At 42.6% G+C, this 19,851-nt stretch overlaps 1 protein-coding gene across 1 annotated transcript in view; it reads left to right on the top strand.

Moving 5' to 3' along the window:
* The first annotated feature begins 1,639 nt into the window (after positions 1-1,639).
* Positions 1,640-19,851, top strand: part of nherf4b (NHERF family PDZ scaffold protein 4b) — a 43,910-nt gene continuing 25,698 nt past the window's right edge. The window contains exons 1-2 of the mRNA XM_052039712.1: positions 1,640-2,119; positions 17,884-17,911. Of these exons, the coding sequence (XP_051895672.1) occupies positions 2,104-2,119; positions 17,884-17,911 (44 nt within the window). The 5' untranslated portion in view covers positions 1,640-2,103. The remainder of the gene's footprint in view (positions 2,120-17,883; positions 17,912-19,851) is intronic.

Below are 19,851 nucleotides of genomic sequence, written 5' to 3' on the forward strand. Positions count from 1 at the left end.
GAGCCAAATGCGGAGTTCCAGGTGAAGACTTTGCTGTAGACCATGTGGTGCAGAGGCTCTGCCCCTGTAATACCCCTGCCAGTTTTGACAGAAGGCAAAGATGGGGACAGAGCTTTGCCTACTGTCGAGGCTGTCACAAATTATAAATATCTCTGACATTTGGAAATATTTAAAACAATTAAATGAAAATAAGTAACTAAAAAAAATTATAAGCCACAAAGACAATAACTGAAAACGTTAAGCAAAGGGAAAATTATTTTTAAAAAAATTTAATGTGCTCCTTTTTGCCTCCTAAACTGCAGGCCTCCTTGAAATCATTGGAGTTTTGGAGACTGCACTTGGTCTGACCAACTAGATCCTGAGAGGTGATTTTCCCCAGAGCAGTTCTGGGGAATCACAGCTCTGCTGTTGGAGTGTGATGGAATGATTTGGCAGATTAGTCCTCCCTAAATTTGTCAGCTAAATAGGTAAATTGGTTTATTATTGTCACAATGTACTGAGGTACAGTGAAAAACTTTGTTTTGCATGCCATCCATACAGATCATCTCATCACATCAGTACATTGAGGTCGTACAAGGGAAAAGCAGTAACAGAATGCAGACTATAATGTTCCAGCCCCAGAGTCACAGTACATGCACGGAAGTCCAAGACTTCCAGATCCAGGTGGCACGGTGGCGCAGCGGGCAGAGCTGCTGCTTCACAGCGCCAGAGACCTGGGTTCAATCCTGACCTTGGTTGAGGCACGTTGTCACTGAGTCTGTGTGGGTTTCCTCCAGGAGCTCGTTTCCTCCCCCATCCCAAAGACATGTTTGTAGGTTAACTGGCCACCATAAATTACCCATAGTGTAGTTGATGAGAACATTGAGGGAATCAAAAAATGGGATTAATGTAGGATTAATGTAAATGGTCAGCACAGACTCTGTGGGCCGAAGGGCCAGTTTCCATGCTGTATCTCTCTGGAGAAACAAAGGACTGCAGATGCTGGAACCTCAATGAAAAACATAATGATGCTGGAGGAACTCAGCAGGCCAGGCAGCATCCATGGAGAAAAGCAGGCGGTCAACGTTTCGGGTCAGGACCCTTCTTCAGGACTGAAGATAGGAAAAGGGGAAGCCCAATATATAGGAGGGAAAAGCAGAGCAGAGATAGGTGGACAACAGGGGGGAGGTGGGGTGGGCACAGGGTGGTGATAGGTAGATGCAGGTAAGAGATAGGTAGGTGCGGGGGAGGAGAGGAGAGTAGATCCACCGGGGGATGGGTCAAGGGGAAGGAGAGAGAAGGAAAATAAAGGTTAAAAAAGAGGCGAGGAAAGGGAAGCATGGTGGTGGTGGTGGTGGTGGTGGGTGGGTGGGTGGGTGGGGGTGGTGGGGGTGGGGAGTTGTGGGGAAAGGGGGTGGGGATTACCTAAAATGAGAGAATTGCTGAAGGCCAGAAGAGCCAGCACACCTTGTCCAGGATGTCGAGGACTCTTCTTTTAAAGATTGCTGGAAACGTCCACCTCCCGCTGAAAGTGTATTAGTGCCACAATTGGGCATCTGATCCAAAAGGCAGCAGCACCTCCCACAGTGTGGCACCCAGAGCGTCAACCCTCGATGTTGTGCGCCAGTTTGTGGCCCACAGCTCCCGTGAACAGGTGAGATCCACGGGATGACACCTGCCAAACTGGTTAATGTGTGTCGGCGATTTCGACACAGCAGGAGGTTGGCATTGGACTGTGTCCGGGGACAGAAGTGCGTGCTTGTAAGGCGAGGAGAAGCCTTTCATGTTACAAAGGTGCAGAATCAACCCCGTGCACAGCGCAATGACTCCAGCGTTGTCAGAAACCAGGAAATCGTTGCTTGGAGTGAAATTAGCAGGGAGAGAGCTGCCGGTGTTAGAGACACGGTACTTTTTCAGCTTTTAACAGCATCGTGCTTGCAAGCCAGCAGGGTAGGTGGAACTCTATGGGTCCGAGTTCCAGTGTAATCTAATGGTGTTTAAACATTAAACATCCTGCGGCAGGACATTCAACTTCGCTCTATTCATGTGATAAAAGGTTCTCCAACAACAGAAGCTGTACCTTCAACTCCCGACCAGGCGCCGTGCGAGGAAGCAGCAGGCAGCATGAAGGAGAAGAACGGTGAGTAGAGAATCTTTTTGTGCTTGTGACTGCCTGGTTTCCCGTTTAAGAACACTGGGCGTTTCGTACTGTGCAGGCAGCGAGCAAGGTGAGGCTGGATGGAGACTACTGAATGAGGGAGGGGAAATGTTGCTCTATTTTTCCAAAATTAGAGGCTACAGTGGCCGCGCTCCATTCTGGAATTATTTCATATTAATTATTAACAAATGTCCCATATACCGCGCATTTCTTATTTCCCAGCGAGAGCACAAATGTTCTTTCCTTTGCATCTAAAAACTGTTCATACGGAACGTTGACTCTGCACGGTTCACCCCGCATCAACCTGCACCATCGACGTGACTGCAAAGGGAAAGAGAACATGCAAGAAGTACTCAGCACTCAGGGAGGACCTGTGAGAAGGGACACGGGGTTTGCTCTTCAGGGTCGATGCTGAATATTTCCAGCTTTTTTTGTTAGGTTTTGTTTCCTACTTCCAACATTTGCATTTCTTTGCACTGTGAAGCGGTAGCAACTTTGGCTTATATCGGATATACTTTAGATATCGGAATAGATATCTATTCCGCCCTTGGATTTTTTCCTGCATCTATAGAGATAATGGAAAGGTTCTCGCTGATCTGCAGCCTTGGATAAGGATGTCATATTGGGATCTTCAGCCCCATTTTCTTCTTCGGAACTCTAGTAGTTTTAGCGCATCAGCGGTTTAAAACTCCTTAACAGACTTTTCCAGGATTTTGCAAGTTTTAATTTTTTTTTTGTACACTGCATGTCCCTCCTAGGCAGTCTCTCAGGATCGAGGATGACTTGCTTCCACTCCGGTTCTCAGAATTGGAGGATGCCTGAATTCTAACACAAACCCCAGCAGACGCAGCGGGTTGACACAGTGTTGTCTTGGTCCGATGACAAGGATCTCTGGACCATCCAAGACTAAGTTGTGCTGCACTGATTCAGTAGATCTTGGACACACACACACACACACACACACGCAAAGACACACTCAATCATTACTATAAATAGGATGTAATACCTAACACTGCTTAATACAGTGTTGTACAGTGGCTGAATGGATCTGCAAAGTAAAACAAATTTCAATTGTTTATTGACATATTTAGGTGAATTTATTGAAGGGGACGGAAGGATTTTCTGGTTCCCCAGTTACTGTACCTTTGTCCGTCCAACCTCCAGTGCACAAGCACAACATAAATATGCAAATAGTATCAGAGTAGGCCATTCACCCCTTGAGCCATTCAGTAACATGGCTGATCTTCTACCTTGTCTGTTTCTCTTCCCTGCCCACCACACCAATATCCCCATATCCGCCTACTCTCTGGATCCCCTAAAGTCTTCTGCCCTGCGTATATCCACAGCCCTCTGAATCAGAGTATTGGGATCAGGCAGGAAAATGAACAAGGCACAGTCAGCTCTAAGACTATCCTATGTCAGGATCCAATAACAATGGCTCACTGTCTGAGGCTCCTCTAGTGTTTGACTACAACGGTCCTGTTCCTGGAGTTGTTATATCCACTAGTAGTTTTTCAAAGTTTTTGGCATTGGTGTTGGTATTGGTTTATTATTGTCACGTGCACTGAGGTACAGTGAAAAACTTGTCTTGCATACCTTTCGTACAGATCAATTCATTACACAGTGCATTGAGGTAGTACAGGGTAAAAACAATAGCAGAATACAGAGTAAAGTGTCACATCTACAGGGAAGTGCATTGCAGGTAGACAATAAGATGCAGGTTCAAACAAGGTAGATTGTGAGGTCAAGAACCCATCTCATTGTATAAGGGAACCATTCAATAGTCTTATCACTATGGGATAGAAGCTGTCCTTGAGCGTGGTGCAATGTGCCCTCAGGCTCCTGTATCTTCTGCCTGATGGGAGAGGAGAGACGAGAGAATGACCCTGGTGGGTGGGGCCTTTGATTATGCTGGCTGCTTCATCAAGGCAGCGAGAGGTATAGACAGAGTCCATTGGAGGGGAGGCTGGTTTCCATGACGTGCTGGGCTGTGTCCACAACGCTCTGCAGTTTCTTGCAATCCTGGGCAAAGCAGTTGCCATGCCTAGCCATGATGCATCCAGGTAGGATGCTTTCTATGGTGCATCGATAAAAATTGGTGAATGTCAAAGGGGACATACCAAATTTCTTTAGCCTCCTGAGGAAGTAGAGGTGCTGGTGAGCTTTCTTGGCCGTGGCGTCTGTGGTTTTATTGACTTAATTACAGGCCCTGCAAATGTGATTGATTATTATATATTTTAGCTGCTTTCAGTGATTAAGTATTGGAGATAGTTATGATCAGCATTCGGTTTAATATGTGAGAACTCTGTACCAATGAAAACCTGCAGGCATTGTGGGTTGACGGGAAGAGTATTGGGAACCCATGGGTAATGAAAATGCAAATGTGGGAAAACAAATGTTCTGCTGAGAAAAGGCTGGCATTGGGGCAGCAGTGCAGGTGTTCCTCCACACAGGTGGATTCTGTCCACAGTCCCACTGCTTTACTATTGGCCCCTAACCATTGTTCCTTCTCCAATCCTCTCCACCATTCCCCAACCTGCTCCCATGGATTGACCCCAACTTTCCCACTACAGTTGTCCATCCAGTGCCCCCTCAGCCACAGCCCCCCTGTTAAAGTGGAGTAGGTGGCAGGGGACGAGACCCAACACAATGGCCAAGTGAGACCAATGGCATCTGCAAGGATAAATCCAGCTCATCTTTGAGAGCCATCAGGAAGATGTTTGGAGTCCACATTGGGCCGTGACTCATAGTTTAGGGACTGCGGTGGATCAGATCAAGTCAAGAGAAGTTTATTGTCATGTGCACGAGTACGGTGAGGTACAGGTACAATGAAAAACTTGCTTGCAGCAGCATCACAGGCACATAGGTACAGACAACACACATTATACATAATTTATACAGAAGTTATACAAAACAGTGAAGAAAAAAGACTGTGCAAAATAAGACATTAGTGCAAAAAAAATGTGACCATGGTAGTGCAAGAGGTTGTTGGATTAGGGTCCAGATTGTTGTTTTTATTGTGTTTTTCCTTGTAGTTGTAACTTTCTTTACACTCTTATATGTTTGTATAATCACCTGTTTGTCTGTAAACATTCAGTAGCTTGTCGTACATTTGGTTCTATACTTTTGTAGTTTCTTTTGTCTGCAAAGCTGAAGTGTGATTCAATGTCTGCTAAACAGGTTTCTTATCTAAACCGGTCCAGACTGGTTTGCAGTATAAAAGGGAAGCATGTGCTCAGGTTCCTTTGTTGCTTCTCGTTACTGTTACTGTTACGTTACCTGCCTTGCTCGCTGGCACCGGCTGACCCTGTCTGACCTGCACTATGATGAAAATCTAATAAAATGGCTGTAACCATAAGATTTGTGCCTCATTCTTGACTTCCAAAGAACTATCCGGACAACATCATCTCCAGATCTAACAAGGTGGTCTGTAGTGTTCCATTGCCGACGTAAGATAAGGGTTGTGCAGGTCGGTTCAAGAACCTGATAGATGTAGGAAAGAAGTTGTTCCTGAACATGGTGGTGTGGGACTTCATGTTTCTGTACCTCCTGCCCAAGGGCAGCAGTGAGAAGAGGGCATGACCCAGATGGTGGGGATCCTTGATGATGGATGCTGCCTTCTTGAGGCCACAACTCATGTAGACGCTGTCAGTGGTGGGGAGGGTTGTGCACGTGATGGACTGGGCTGTGTCCACTATTCTTTGCAGCCTCTTGTGATCTTGTGCATTGGAATTGCCATACTGGGCCATGTTGCAATCAGTCAGGATACTTTCAACAGTACATCTGTAGATTAGTCTTAATGTTCTTGAACGGTGAGGCAATTTCAAAGGATGGAGTAGTTTGCTTCTGCTATTTGCTAAATATATATGTTTTCTTGGATTAAAAATTTCGAAGTTTTACAACCATCTGAATAAAGAAAATTCTCCTAACTTCAACCCTAAATGGCTGCCACCTTTTGTGATTCATCTCCAGTTTTCACCAAACAGTTAATTCCCTTTGTAGATGAAAACCATGGAGAATGCTGTGCATGGCAGAATCACTTTCAATGCTTCATCCATTTCCTGGGAGGCTGCAAAGTAGGTTCACTGTAACTCTCTGCATGTTTGAATAAAGCACTGACATGAATAATGAAATCCAATTCCCTCCTTCAAAGAAGCAGAACTAAGATGAGTTTTCACCACATGTTTTACATGTGTGTTCCTCTAAAATCAGTGAAGGTGCACTTCAAACCTCAGAACAGCTTCACCATTCGGCTTGCAAAATCAATACACAGACGGTACAAATCTGTGGGCTGACATAATGTATTTGATTTTCATTTACATGTGCTTATAGAAGCTAACAGAGAACAAATGTTGATTCTTTTTACTTTTTAATAACTAAAAATTTACTAATTTTCCTGAACAATAATTAAAAACAGTGAAAGCACTCCCTAACTGAACCAAAAATAAAAACTGATTAATTCAACCTTACTGATTAAAATAAGTTGTTTCCATTTCTTCTCACCAGAGTGAACATCCTGGGATATTCTCACTTTATACTCTATGTGCCAAAGTCTTATCCACTTACTTAACTATATGCAGCAGAGGGTCACGAATACACACACACAACTATGCAGCACCAAGGCAATGTGTGCTTGTAGCTAACCAACCTTATTCATCATACTGTGTGCATACTACATGAATGTGCCTTTGTATTCCTCAAAGTCTGTCCTAGTCTGCTCCTGCCTAGGATGTTCCGACTTCCTTTTCTAATATTATAAAATACTCTCGTTTTTTTATGCATCTTTTTCCAGTTCTCCACTTCTATATCCTGGAGCCCAATCTAACTTAAACGACCCCAACCCCCAGCCACACTAATGAACCTTCTCACAGGGACTTTGGCCCAGTGTGTTATGGTGCAACCAATACTTTTTGAATAAGTGGTTTCTGCCCTAGAAACAGAAATTAGGTTGACGAGTAGGATATTCCACTTTTTATATCTAGAAATGTATCCTTTGCCTTGTTGAGTATATTTACAAAGTGTTGTGAACTTATGGAATTCTCTACAACAAAGGCCTCTACAGCCGTCTGGGGTAGAGCATTCCACGTTCACTATGCTGTGAATTAAGAAATTGCTCTTCATCTCAGTCCTAAATCTCTTGCCCCACATCCTGAGACTGTGACCCCTTGTTCTAGACACCTCCAGCCAAAGAAAACATCTTCCCTATATTAAGTTTGTCAAGCCCTGTCAGAATTTTGTAAGCTTTGATTAAATGCCCTCTTATTCTCAGTGAATATGAACCTATACAACTTAATCTCTCCTCATATAGCAGTCCTGCCATCCGAGAAATCAGTCTGGTGAACCTTCACTGCACTCCCTCTATGACAAGTATATCCTTCTTTAGGTAAGAAAGCCAAAAGTTCACACAGTACTCCAGGTGTGGACTGACCAAGACCCTGTATAATTAGAGCAGGACACCTTTGCTTCTGTGCTCAAATCCTCTTGCTATGAAGCCAACTGCTTCTACAAATGTATTTTGCTTTCAGCGACTGGTGTAGAAGAGCTCTCAAGTTTCTTGATAAGACTTCAGAGCTCATCAACAGCAGTTGAAGAGCCAAATGGCCTAATCCTGCTCCTATATCTTGTGGTCTTATGGTCTCTTTACAATATAACACTTTTTAAATAATAGACTGCTTTCTGCTCATCCTTTCGGTGGATAACTTCACATTTATCCATGTAATACTGCATCTGTCATGTTTTTGCCACTTGTTCAATCTAAGTCACTTTGAAGCCTCTGCATCCTGCTCACAATCTATAAAAGCCTATAGGGGAAATGTAAAAAGCCTTTCCTCTACAGTGCATTTGGCACCCCATCCACAATTTTCTATACCCTGGTACCATTACAGACACTCTATGATGGTTACTGTAATGTCCATGTGTATCCTTTGGAATCTTTTACAACTGCATTTGGTGTTTTGTTTTCCCCCTGTGCAGTCTCTTGTCCACTGGAGTCAGGATCTGGACTGTGGTCCTTCAAAGTGTCATCACTCCCAGAGTCTCCAGCATTGAATACTGATTTAAGAATGCCTGACACTCAATGACTCCTGCATTTCCTGAGTCTTCCTGCTCCTCTAGATGGCTACCAATTTACTGTCTTGGATGCTCTGTCTGTGGATTATAACCAGCCATTTTAAAAAATGAACTAATGAGGGTTCATTCATCTAACTGAGGTGTAAAGACCTTATAAATTAGGAAGGGATTCAAAAGGGTGGACAGAGAAGCTTATTCCACTTTAAATCCAAAACCATGTGCCATGAGAATGCAATACAAGAAAAAAATCTAACAAGAAATTTAGAAGATAATGCTTTATTTAAATAGTGATTAAAGGTGGGACTTGTTTCTATAAGAAGAGCTGAGGTGAATAAGATAGAACACCAAAATAGACTTGTGAGGCAAGGTGACTATTTCTGTGCTGTGATCGTTATGTTAGTCATTACATCATCCTATTAAATACCAAGGAAACAGTGCTTACTAGACAATCCTAAAAAGTCTTTCATCCTGTCAGAGTAATCCAAGCCTTGCCTTGCTGGCAGGCAAGGTGAGACTTGGATTACTCCCCATGGCCATCTCTTCCTCAAATATCTTTCTCAAATATCTACTCGCCTTTCCCACTTCCACTCCCAGTGGTAGAGGGCCCCATGCTCTCTGTAAATGCAAATGGCACTCTTACATTGATGAACCACACTGATTTTCACTGATTTATCAACCAGCAGCAAGTATTCTGATGAAAGGTCATTGACCTGAAACATTAACTTCACTTCCCTCTCCAGAGATGCTAACTGACTTGTTGAGCATTTCCAGCATTTTCATTTCATTTCAGATTTCCAGTGTTTTTCTTTTGGAGTAACATTTCCCACTTTAGCTTTTTCAAACATTTCATAACCTTTTTAAAGCTCTGTCTATATCTCTGCTTCTGTGGAAATTGCAAAAGTGGCTCAATTCCCTCAACAAATATTTCTCTGTATTCTTTCCAAATATTCTCTTCCAGAATTCTGTGTGGTTTCAGCCTATCCTTTAATTTCATCTCAGAATGTTGCTGTTCTCCATTTCCAGCCTTACATACATCCTTGCTTTAATTGTTTCATTTAGCCTTAAGTCTGTTTCCCTCACAATTGTTCTTTCATCATTTAAGACACTGCTTAAAACCTATCTTTTTGTCCAAACTTTTGGTCACCAGTCCTAATACCATTTTGCATTACAAGATGTCGCCCTTCATTTGGTAAGCATTCCTATCAAATGCTGTGAAATCCTGTGGAATGTGAAATGCTCTAGAACTAGGGGATATGGTCTCAGGATAATGGATTGACCATTTAAGACTGAGGTGTAGAAAAATTCTGAAATGAAATGCCCTCCCCATCATCGGTAGTATCCACAGGAGACGCTGCCTCAAGAAGGCAACATCCATCATCAAAGATCCCCACCATCCGGGTCATGCCGTCTTTTCACAGCTACCATCGGGCAGGAAGTACAGAACCCTAAAGGCCCACACCACCAGGTTCAAGAGCAGCTACTTCCCTTCAACCATTCGGTTCTTGAACCAACTGGCAAAACCCTAATCACCACTACAGTTTAGCATCACTATGACCACTCTGATTACTTTGCACTAAAATGGACTTTGTTCTTATTGTGTTTTTTTTCTGGTAAAATTTGTGTATAATTTATATTTAATTTATATTTTTCTTGTGAATGCTGATTATCTGATGCTATGTGCCTATGATGCTGCTCCAAGTTTTTCATTGCACCTGTGCACATGTACTTGTGCATATGACAAGAAACTCGACTTTGACTTTGACTTTAGTGTATTTTGCTACACCAAAGGGCAGCATGGTGGTGCAGCGGTTAGTGCTGCTGTCTCACACCTTCAGGGTTGCAAGTTCATTCCTGACCTCAGGTGCTCTCTGTGTGGGGTTTGAATGTTCTCCCTGTGATCACATGGGTTTTGCCTGCTGATCTGGTTTCCTCCCACTTCCCAAAGACATGCTGGTAGGAAACTGGCTACTGTAAGTTGCCCCGTTAGTGTCTGTTAATGACAAGAAGAATTAAAGGTAAGCCAGAAGGCAAGTACAAGAGAGGATAAGTTGCAAGGTGCAGAGAAATAAGGAGAGCGAGATTGGGACTAATGGGAACTTACATGAACCTAATGGACCAGATAGCCTCCTGTGTTATTATAATGTTAAGCTGCTATATGAACTAATATTGTCATGTTTGTTTTAATGTTGTCATGCTGACCTTAGAATGAATAAGTGCTATGAGTCACAGCTGTTTTGTGACAATACCTACACAGGACAGTGCAACGTGTTGCAAGACCTCTCCATGGGTCCTCATCAAGTGAAAGTTCCATTTAGTTTCAGGGTGGAGTTAGTGTGAGTGAGGGTGTGGTATACCTTATAGATGAAACATATAAGGTTCTGAAGGTTGTAGGTTGTAGTGAGGATTTTGCTCTAGAACTAGGGGACATGGTTTTAGGATAATGGATTGCCCATTTAAGACTGAGATATGGAATAATTCTGTCTCAGAGTTGTGAATCTTTGGAATGCTGCCTCCCAGAGGGATAGAGAATGTAATATCATTAAGTTTACTTGGGGCTGAGATATATAGGTTTTTGAACTCTTGGGGAAATCAAGCGTAATGAGGATCAGGGAGGAATCTGGCCAAAGATCAGATCAACCTTGATCTGACAAGGCACAGCCAGGGGACATTTGACATTCCTGCCCATATCAAGCTTATTCTTACATTAAGTTACATTTTAAAGGATTCCTAAAATCCATTGGTTGCTCTTCTGAATCTTGTAAAGCCTTTTGCCTTACAGTGTTGCCTGCCAACATTCAACATTCTATGGTCAGCAAATGATATTTGGCTCTGTGCACAGGTTGGGAATTTGGGGAAATTACTGTAAAAGCTCAGTTATGCAGCACGTGCTGAACTTGACAGGTGTCAGTTAAACATATATGCCAATTAACCAGATGTCAGTTCATTGCCATTGGGCCCCTGAGAAGTTGACCGCTTCCTCTGAAGTGTCGGTTATTGGAGCACATTGGTTTTGGAAAAGCTGGGCAACTGAACTTTTACTGTGTGTGCTTTCTCACACAAAAAGGGGATGCAAGGTGACATCATTCCTATTTTTAGAATCCTCATGGATTTAAATTATCACATCAATCTGTTTTACTGGTTCAGACCGTCAATCCAGAAGAGATTGCTTCAATTCAGCTTTAGATATCAATCTGGTCTGTGGAGGCTCAGTGAGGAAGTGGTCATTTGATGAGACTGACAACCAAGAGAGACAGTGGAGGCTGTTCATTACATTAAAATGCAAATTAGATAGGTTTATTTCAGAAAATAACATTAGGAATACAAAGGAGACACAAGAGACTGCAGATGCTGGAATCTGGAGCAAAAAACAAATTGCTGGAGGAACCCAGCAAGTCAGGCAGCATCTGTGGAGGGAAGTGGACAGTCGATGTTTTGGGTCAAGACCCTTCATAAGGTTGCTTAACCTGCTGAGTTCCTCCAGCAGTTTGTTTTTTTTTTGATTAGGAGTGCAATATAAGGAACTGGAGGCATGACATGCTTGGATGGAACTTAATTCCTAAAGCACTCCAGCAATTTTTTTATTTCAAAAATATACCTTATTCATTACAATGCAGACAGGAGATATAATCAGTACATATTTTTCTCTACATTCAATGTATCATCAAATCAATACATTTTGTTACAATGCATGAATGCTGCTCATGTTTTCTGCTTAAACACGGATCTTCAGCTTTGGGAGTTTTCTCGCTTTGTGTCCGGATCTGTTGTAGACTCACCAATGGAGTTTGGTTGATATATTTAGCCAACAGCTCACTATCATTGTCAGATTATGGACCAGTTGGATATAGTGTTTGTTGGTGCAGCAGATCTTAACTTCATGTGAAATTCTAAATCAATTAACCCTTGATATCCTAAAGAGAGGGTAGAGAGTTGATAGGACATATATACTTAAAAAATAAAAACCTGAGCAAGATATTCCAGTTAATAGTGTTGGTTAGTAAGAACCTTGTCTTATTTTCCCAAGTTGATGTGTGTTATCTTTATCGATTTGTTTTGTGTCCGTTCTTTGTGGAATCTTGTTCCGTGGGGATGATTCTATTTATTTATTTGCACAATTTGGGCATTACTGGAAAGGCCAGCATTTCATGCTCATTCCTTAATGATAATAACAGATAAAATAGGATTAATGTACGATTAGTGTAATATGGGTGGTTGATGGTTGGTGTTTCCTGATCGGGTGATTAAGAAGGTGTATGGTGTGCTGCCTTTCATTAGTCGAGGGATTGAGTTCAAGAGCCGTGAGGTAATGCTGCAGCTCTATAAAACTCTGGTTAGACTCTGAACACAGTACTGTGTTCAGTTCTGGTTGCCTCTTTATAGGAAGGACGTGGAAGCTTTAGAGAGGGTGCAGAGGAGATTTACCAGGATGCTGCCTGGATTAGAGATTATTTTTTATGAGGAAAGGTTGAGCGAGTTCGGGGTTTTTCTCTTTGGAGCATAGGAGGATGAGAGGCGACTTGATAGAGGTGTATAAGATTATGAGAGGCATAGATAGAGTGGACAGCCAGCACCTTTATCGCTGGGCAGCAATGGCCAATACCAGAGGACGTCCACTTAAGGTGAGTGGAGGAAAGTTCAGGGGAGATGTCAGAGGGGGGTTTTTTACACAGAGAGTGGTGGGTGCCTGGAACGCACTGCCTGGGATGGTGGTGGAGGCTAATACAATAGGGACATTTAAAAGACCCTTAAATAGGTACATGGATGTAAGAAAAATGGAGGGTTATGGGCCGTGTAGGAGGGAAGGGTTAGCTTGATTGTAGAGTAGGTTTATATAGGTTGGCACAACATCGTGGGCTGAAGGGCCCGTACTGTGCTGTACTGTTCTATGTTCTGTGTTCTATGTTCATTCTGTATCCCTCTATGACTATTGCCCTAGAGAAGGTCATGGTGAATCATGTTTTTCAACGTTTGTAGGACCAAGGAAGCAGTACTCTTGCTACATTTTAGGTAGTCAGTTCCTGGATTTTAATCCAATTATAATGTTGAAGGTATGGCAATACAGGATGGGGCAGAGAGTTTCTAACACCTTCATCCGAACCGATAAAGACCTACTGATCAGATTACATCTTGAATGCCTTTTATGGCAGCTGAGTTGAAATATTTTTTACCTTTAAATTCCCCTGGGTTCTGCCTTGCACCTTTCATCCTTCTGGAGTGTTTTACCATGCAGTGGTTGAATATTGTGGCTAAGTAATCTCACATCGACCGCCCACCCCAGAAAGGAACATGTCTGATAAACACCACCAAAGTTTTCCATGACAATCGCATGTGAAATATAGGAAATTACCTCGTTAGTCACCAATATTGGTCACATGGTCTTCAGCACGTGCCAATGATATCTGGGTAGCACAGGATTCAACAATGAACTGCCAGTCCCCATTGCAAGTTAGCAAGATCAGTAAGGGTTCAAATGGTTCATGCTGTGCCGATAACCATGGGAAAAAAAGCCAGCAAATGGCAGATTGGAAGGTGTGGGCATAGATGGGAACTTAGTAGTGCCGTCCTAATGCATTTGCTGCTGTTGTCCTTCTAAGTATGAGAAGTTGTGAGTTTTAGAGGTACTATTGAAGAAGCCTTGGTGAGTTAGTGTTGTGCATCTTATAAATGCACACACCAAAAAAAACACTGGCAGTGGAGAGAGAGACTGTTTAAGATGATGGAATGAGTACCAGTAGAGCAGGTTAATCTGACAAGAATGGTGTGGCTGCTTGGATGTTCTTGGAGAGCATACAGCAAGGTTGGTGGAAGTTATTCCTGTCATGCTTTGTGGATGGTTGAAAGGCTTTGGGGAGGTGGAAAGTGAGACACTTTCCCCTGAGTATCACGTCTTTGAACAGCTTTTGTAGCCACAGTCTTTATGTGACTAGTTCAGTTAAGGTTCTGCTCAGTGGTAACCCCCAGAATACTCATTGTGAGGGATTTAGAAATGGTTGTGCCATTGATTATCAGTGGGCGGTGATTAGCCTCTCTTGCTGGAGATGGTCAAATCCTGGCATTTACGTACTAAGAATAATGAAGCTAAACACTGAAGTCGTCAGTGAAACTTGCCTCTTCTGATTATATGATGGAGGGAAGGTCTTTGATGAAACAGATAAAGGTAGCTGGATCTTGGGCACTGCTCAGAGAAATGTCCGAGATGAATAATTGCCTTCCCAAAAATCACATCCATCTTCCTTTGTGCTCGGTACAACTGCAGTCAATGGAAAGTTTTCGTCCCATTTCTCATGAATTCCGTTTCACAAGGACTTCTTGATGCCACCCTTGGTCAAGTGTTGCCTTGATATCTTGGTTGTCATCACTTCACCTCTGAAGTTCAGCTATTTTGTTCACATTTGGATAAAAGCAGTAATGAGGTCAAGCGAAGCATGCGTGAGCCGGTGATTGGTGAGTACAAGTCAGCCACACTGTCCACCACACCTTCCACCCCGGTCCTCCAAAAGGATTGTACAGTAGTCACTGCTGTCATTGTCATGTATCTGCAGTGGATAAATAATGAGGATGAGTTCAGGTATTTTTAATCCCTTCTATTATTTCTCTCACCTCTGCAGCATCCAGTTATGTCCTACAGGTCCTGGCTAACTTTATCAACGGTGCTGATAATTTAAATTACTCCTGGTGATGAACGTTGACATTCCCTACCCAGAGTACATTTTTCTTCCAGGTGGTATTTAATATGAAACAGTTTCATTATCCACGTACGAGCAGGAGGTGTAACCAGCAGGAGGTGTTCTTGCTCCTGCTTTACCTGAGACACTGAGGTTGTAATGTTGAGGCCTCCTGGGTCCACTCCCTTCCATCTGTACTATAGGTGGGTCTGCCTACAGGTGGGTCAAAGATAGTGATGGACGAGCCCCAGAAGGTTTGAAGACTGTTCCTTCACTTGTCTATGGGACAGCTCTCTTAGTCTTTGAAAACTCCACTGATTTCAGTGAGGAGGAGTTTGTGAGGTAGAGGGGATTGGGACCAGCTAGATCAATGATAGGTGTTAAATCAAAATTTCTTAATTTTGACCTTTGGTATGGCTTTCGATTTGATCCAAGTGTGTGGCGTGCTAGGGCAGTTAAGATTCACCCACATATAGACCGGACCAGGTTAGAGGTAGTTTCCTTTCTTTAAAAGGAATTAGCAAACTAGATGAATCTTTAAAAACAATCCAGTGACTACATGTTCACCATAACTTGTACCGGTTTTAAGCTGCACTGCTATATCTAAAATTCCTACCTGCCCAGTGAGATAGGTGCCTGGAGCAGGAGAGAAGAACATTCAGTCCACCTGTAACAAAAAGCTGGGTGATCATGTGACAGAATGCAGGTTTGAGCTCCACTTCAGCCACAAAACCTAGACTGGCATATCCCATGCCCTCTCAGAGGTCCGACCTGTCAGATGAGATCTGCACTCTCTTATCTATATAGAACATTTAACTTGGCAAAAACATCCTAAGGCACTTCACAGTATTAAACAAAAAAGACACCAAGCCACAAAAGGAGACATGATGTCAGGGGAGAGGTGTTGGAGGAGGTCCTCGAGCCATCCACAAAGTTCACAGTCTACTGGGCAGCACTGACCCTTCCTCCCCTCTGTGCTTCTAAAATTGGACTCTGCCTCGTGGTGCCCTCGGGCTTCAGCATCTCCCTCAATGCCTTGTCGTCAGAGATGAGCAGTCTGTTTAAGAAGTGGGCTGACGAGAATGCTGTGCCAATCAGGTGTGACATCTAAAGACTTTCCTGTGACTCCAGGATGTTTTGGTCATCCATATGTGCAGACACATGTAAGTGTGCGTGAGCACAGATACTACACATGTAAGTGTGCACTTGCACAGGTGCTACACATAACCCGCACTCACAACACGACACACACAAATCTTGTGCCTTTATTGCTGCTGGCACGGTAGGTGTCAGTTCAAGAAAACAGCATGAATATCTGGCTCATAATTTTATGAGTACAGAGGACCTTTTGTACCTTGTTCCAGGTCAGAAGCACAATTCACGTAAAACTCAAATAAACAGGTGAATTTCAGCCAAATTGTCAATAGAGCAGTTATTGCCAAGACTGTGGGAATTTTAGGAATTTTATAAATGGAACTTGCTTGCATGCTCAGCAGGTTCTCTTTTCTGATGCATTAACTGTACAGGCACACTCTGACACTCTGACCCTAACCCCCACAGGTTTTACTTCTCAACGTATCTGTAAATCCACACATTCACCTTCTTACCATAAAACCCACAGAATCATATTCTAAATCTAACACTAAAGACATACACTCACCCTCTCACAATAACCCCACCCACACACTCACATTCCACTGTAATCCTAACCCTACACATCATATTTCTTAGAACATGAACTTTCCACCACATGGGATAAATGTCAAAAATCTACTTTGTCAAACATCTTTAAAGTGATCTTTTAAAGTACTGCTTTGACCATGAAGTGCTTTGGGACATCCCAATATCATAAAAGGCTTGAGATTAATTTAAGGAAGGTTGGGCTCTGCCAGGAGAGTGAATGAGTTGCAGGATCACATATAAAACTGAATGGTACTGTGAGGAGGGGGGGTTTGGGGAGAGGGGAGCTGGGAAGAGAGAGGCTGGAAGAGAGGAAAGCAGGTAAAGGATGCTAGGGAAGTGGGAGCCGGGAAGAGGAGAACTAGGGAGAAGGGGAGTTGGAAAGGGGAGACCGGGGAGAGGAAAGTCAGAGTGGAGAGTTGGGAGGAGATGATGGGAGAATACGGACAACTCCTGCTTTTGTTTCTTATGTTCCAGTAACGTTCTTTATTATTTTAGTAGACTTATCAATTACTTTGAGTTTTTGTCTTTAATGAATGTTGACCAATTCATTTTCAAACTCAATCCCTTTTAAGTGATCATGTTGTATTGATTCCCTCGTGACTCTTTCTGAGATTTAAGAAAGTAACTAATATGTCAGTCTCATTTATTATAAGTCTTATGGGTGTAAATTGATGTAACATGAGTTTGGTTTCCTTTGTCAGCCTTTAATCTTTCGAGCTAATTGTTACCCATTTTTGTATGGTCTTCCAGTGTTTCTGCTTTAAGGACCACCCCTTCTGGTAATTTGTTCAAGGTTTTTAACTTAACATATATGTTTTGCATTTATCACCGTAGTTACGTCATGAAGGTGGTAAATGGCCAACTTCTTAAACCATCGGAAGTGATTGACTGATAGCTTACTCAGCCATTTCAGAGGTAGTTAATGATGTTGCTCTGGTACTGGAGATACAAATAGACCCAGACTGAATATCCACAGCAGATTTCCAAACCTAAACCAACATTAATGATCTAGTTGGGATCTTATGGCAAACTGACTGCTTCTTGGATATGTTCATTGTTGTTGGTATTCCTAGAGTGAAACAGAATCATGGAAAAGTAGGAAAAGAAGTGGGATATTCAGGTCCTCAAACCTGCTCCAACAAATATCGTGATTTAAATAGGTCTTGTGTAGGAATGGATTTTGTTGTGATTTTGAGCAGGAATCACTGACCTTGGAGAAAGGACAGCAAAGTTGTGAAGTGGTATGTCAGAGCAGGTTTGAGAGCTACATGGTCTATTCCTATCCCTATTCCTATTGAGTTCTTACACTGCTTTTCCTTTTCTTTGCAGGTATTGAGGACACGGCTGCATTATCCCCGTAAGTACAGCCCTCGCTAATATCACTATAGACATTACACTGGATTTCAGGAGGAATAATATTTAAGGCCGTATGGTTTTGCTGGATAATTTTGAATCAATAACCTGCTTAAAGTACAAGAACCAAGTGTCAGCCCGCTCCCAGATATTATGTTTGTGCAGGACATCTGCAGTTAAGACTAAAAGACAGTGCCAGTGAAATGCAAAAGCTCTATGAAGGAATTACAGGTTTTGCAGAGTAAATACCTTTGAGGGTCATTCCTCTGGAGAGTCTAGAACTTTGGATCAGGGGTTCTGCTAGGACTGAAGGAGAAATTTCTTCATAGAGGGTTGCAAATCTCAGAAATTGTCAATCTCAGGGGGAATGAGGTTTTCATTTGCTGAATACATTCATGGAAGAGTTCAACAGATTTTTGAAAAGGAAGAGAAAGAAGAAAGGTTTGGAAATTGAAGGCAAGATGGAGGGTTGGCCATGGTTTTATTGAATTGAGGAGGAAGCTTGAAGGGTTTAATGGACATTCAGTTCTCATTATCTGTTGATTTACTGTCTGTGGACCCATCTACTCATGATGTTGGCCCCAGGTTCCACCTCAATTGTTTTCTAACAACTATATTCATGCACATGTACACATTTGAGGAACCAATCAATGTACAAATAAGGTGACCAATTTCCAGACCTCCTGGGTCAAGTAGTTCCCTGCTGTTCACTGCTCCAAAAGAGAGACTTCTTAGTTTACACAGCCAGATCTTGTGATTTCAAAACCAATCATTGTAAGTTTCAAAGGAAGAAGCTCATCCAAAAATCTACTTCCTGCATCTTAAGTCCCACCAATCCCATTCATCCATTGCGTCCCTTCCTCGCTGAACTACCTTGGCTATTGACCTATCAATGCTTCAATCTTATACTTGCTAATGCCTCCATGGGCACACCCTCTCTATCTCTGTAACCTCCTCCAACCTTACAAAATCAAAAGTCAAAGTCAAATTTCTTGTCATATACGCAAGTACATGTATGCACAGGTGCAATGAAAAACTTATCTGCAACAGCATTACAGACACATTAGCATCAGAGACAAAACATTCAAAGTCCACTGTCGTGCAAACTACTATGCATAAGTGAAGATCCTTGGGCTTCTATGTGGCCCCTTGTGCACCCTTGATTGTAAAAGCACCGCCATCAACTGCTGAACCTCAGCCCCAAGCTTTGCAGTTACTGCTTTGCAGCTTTGCAACTTTGCCCCAAGCTATTCACTTCACCACTAAGAAGTCTGTGAAGCATATTTGAATGGGTTTCTGCTCACTTATCTTCTTGTGTGACTCTATGTCAAATCATATATAAAATCTTGGTGTGTTAGTACTGCATTAAAGACACTCTCTAAATGCAAATTGTTAATGGTTTACTTTGCAAGCATTGTGAATAAAATTGTGTTTGCCTTCCTCCTCTTGTCATAGAGACACATGAGAAGTCCTCTGTGCCAACACCCGGACCATGAATGTACTTCATTGACAAATCTGTGCTGAAAGTAGACACAGTAACCTGCCCAGACTGCAGGCAATTTAAGTCACACTGAACTAGATCTAATTAAATATCATGAGCAATTTACCTAGTTGAAAGTAAATTGATTGTGTCAATGGAAAGTCTGTAATTAAACCTGATATTGGTGCTTCCGTAGGAAATGAGACAGATGTTAAAAATCAATAGGGTTGGTTTTAATTTCAGGACATGTAGGTCCAGGGATGATGTTTTCATTCATTTAGTACCAATAAGTTGTAGGGGCCTTGGGGCCTGTGGACATTGTTCCTTTCATCTTTCCAATAAAATTAGCACATTTCCCCTCCAACTAGTTCCAATCAGTCCCATTCCATCAGTCCCCCAACCTTGTCCATCGTTCCCCTCTACCCTGACTCCATCACTCAGCTCTGCACTGGGCCATTAGTCAG

This window comes from Pristis pectinata, chromosome 27 (assembly GCF_009764475.1).
Source record: "Pristis pectinata isolate sPriPec2 chromosome 27, sPriPec2.1.pri, whole genome shotgun sequence".
Lineage (NCBI taxonomy): Eukaryota > Metazoa > Chordata > Chondrichthyes > Rhinopristiformes > Pristidae > Pristis > Pristis pectinata.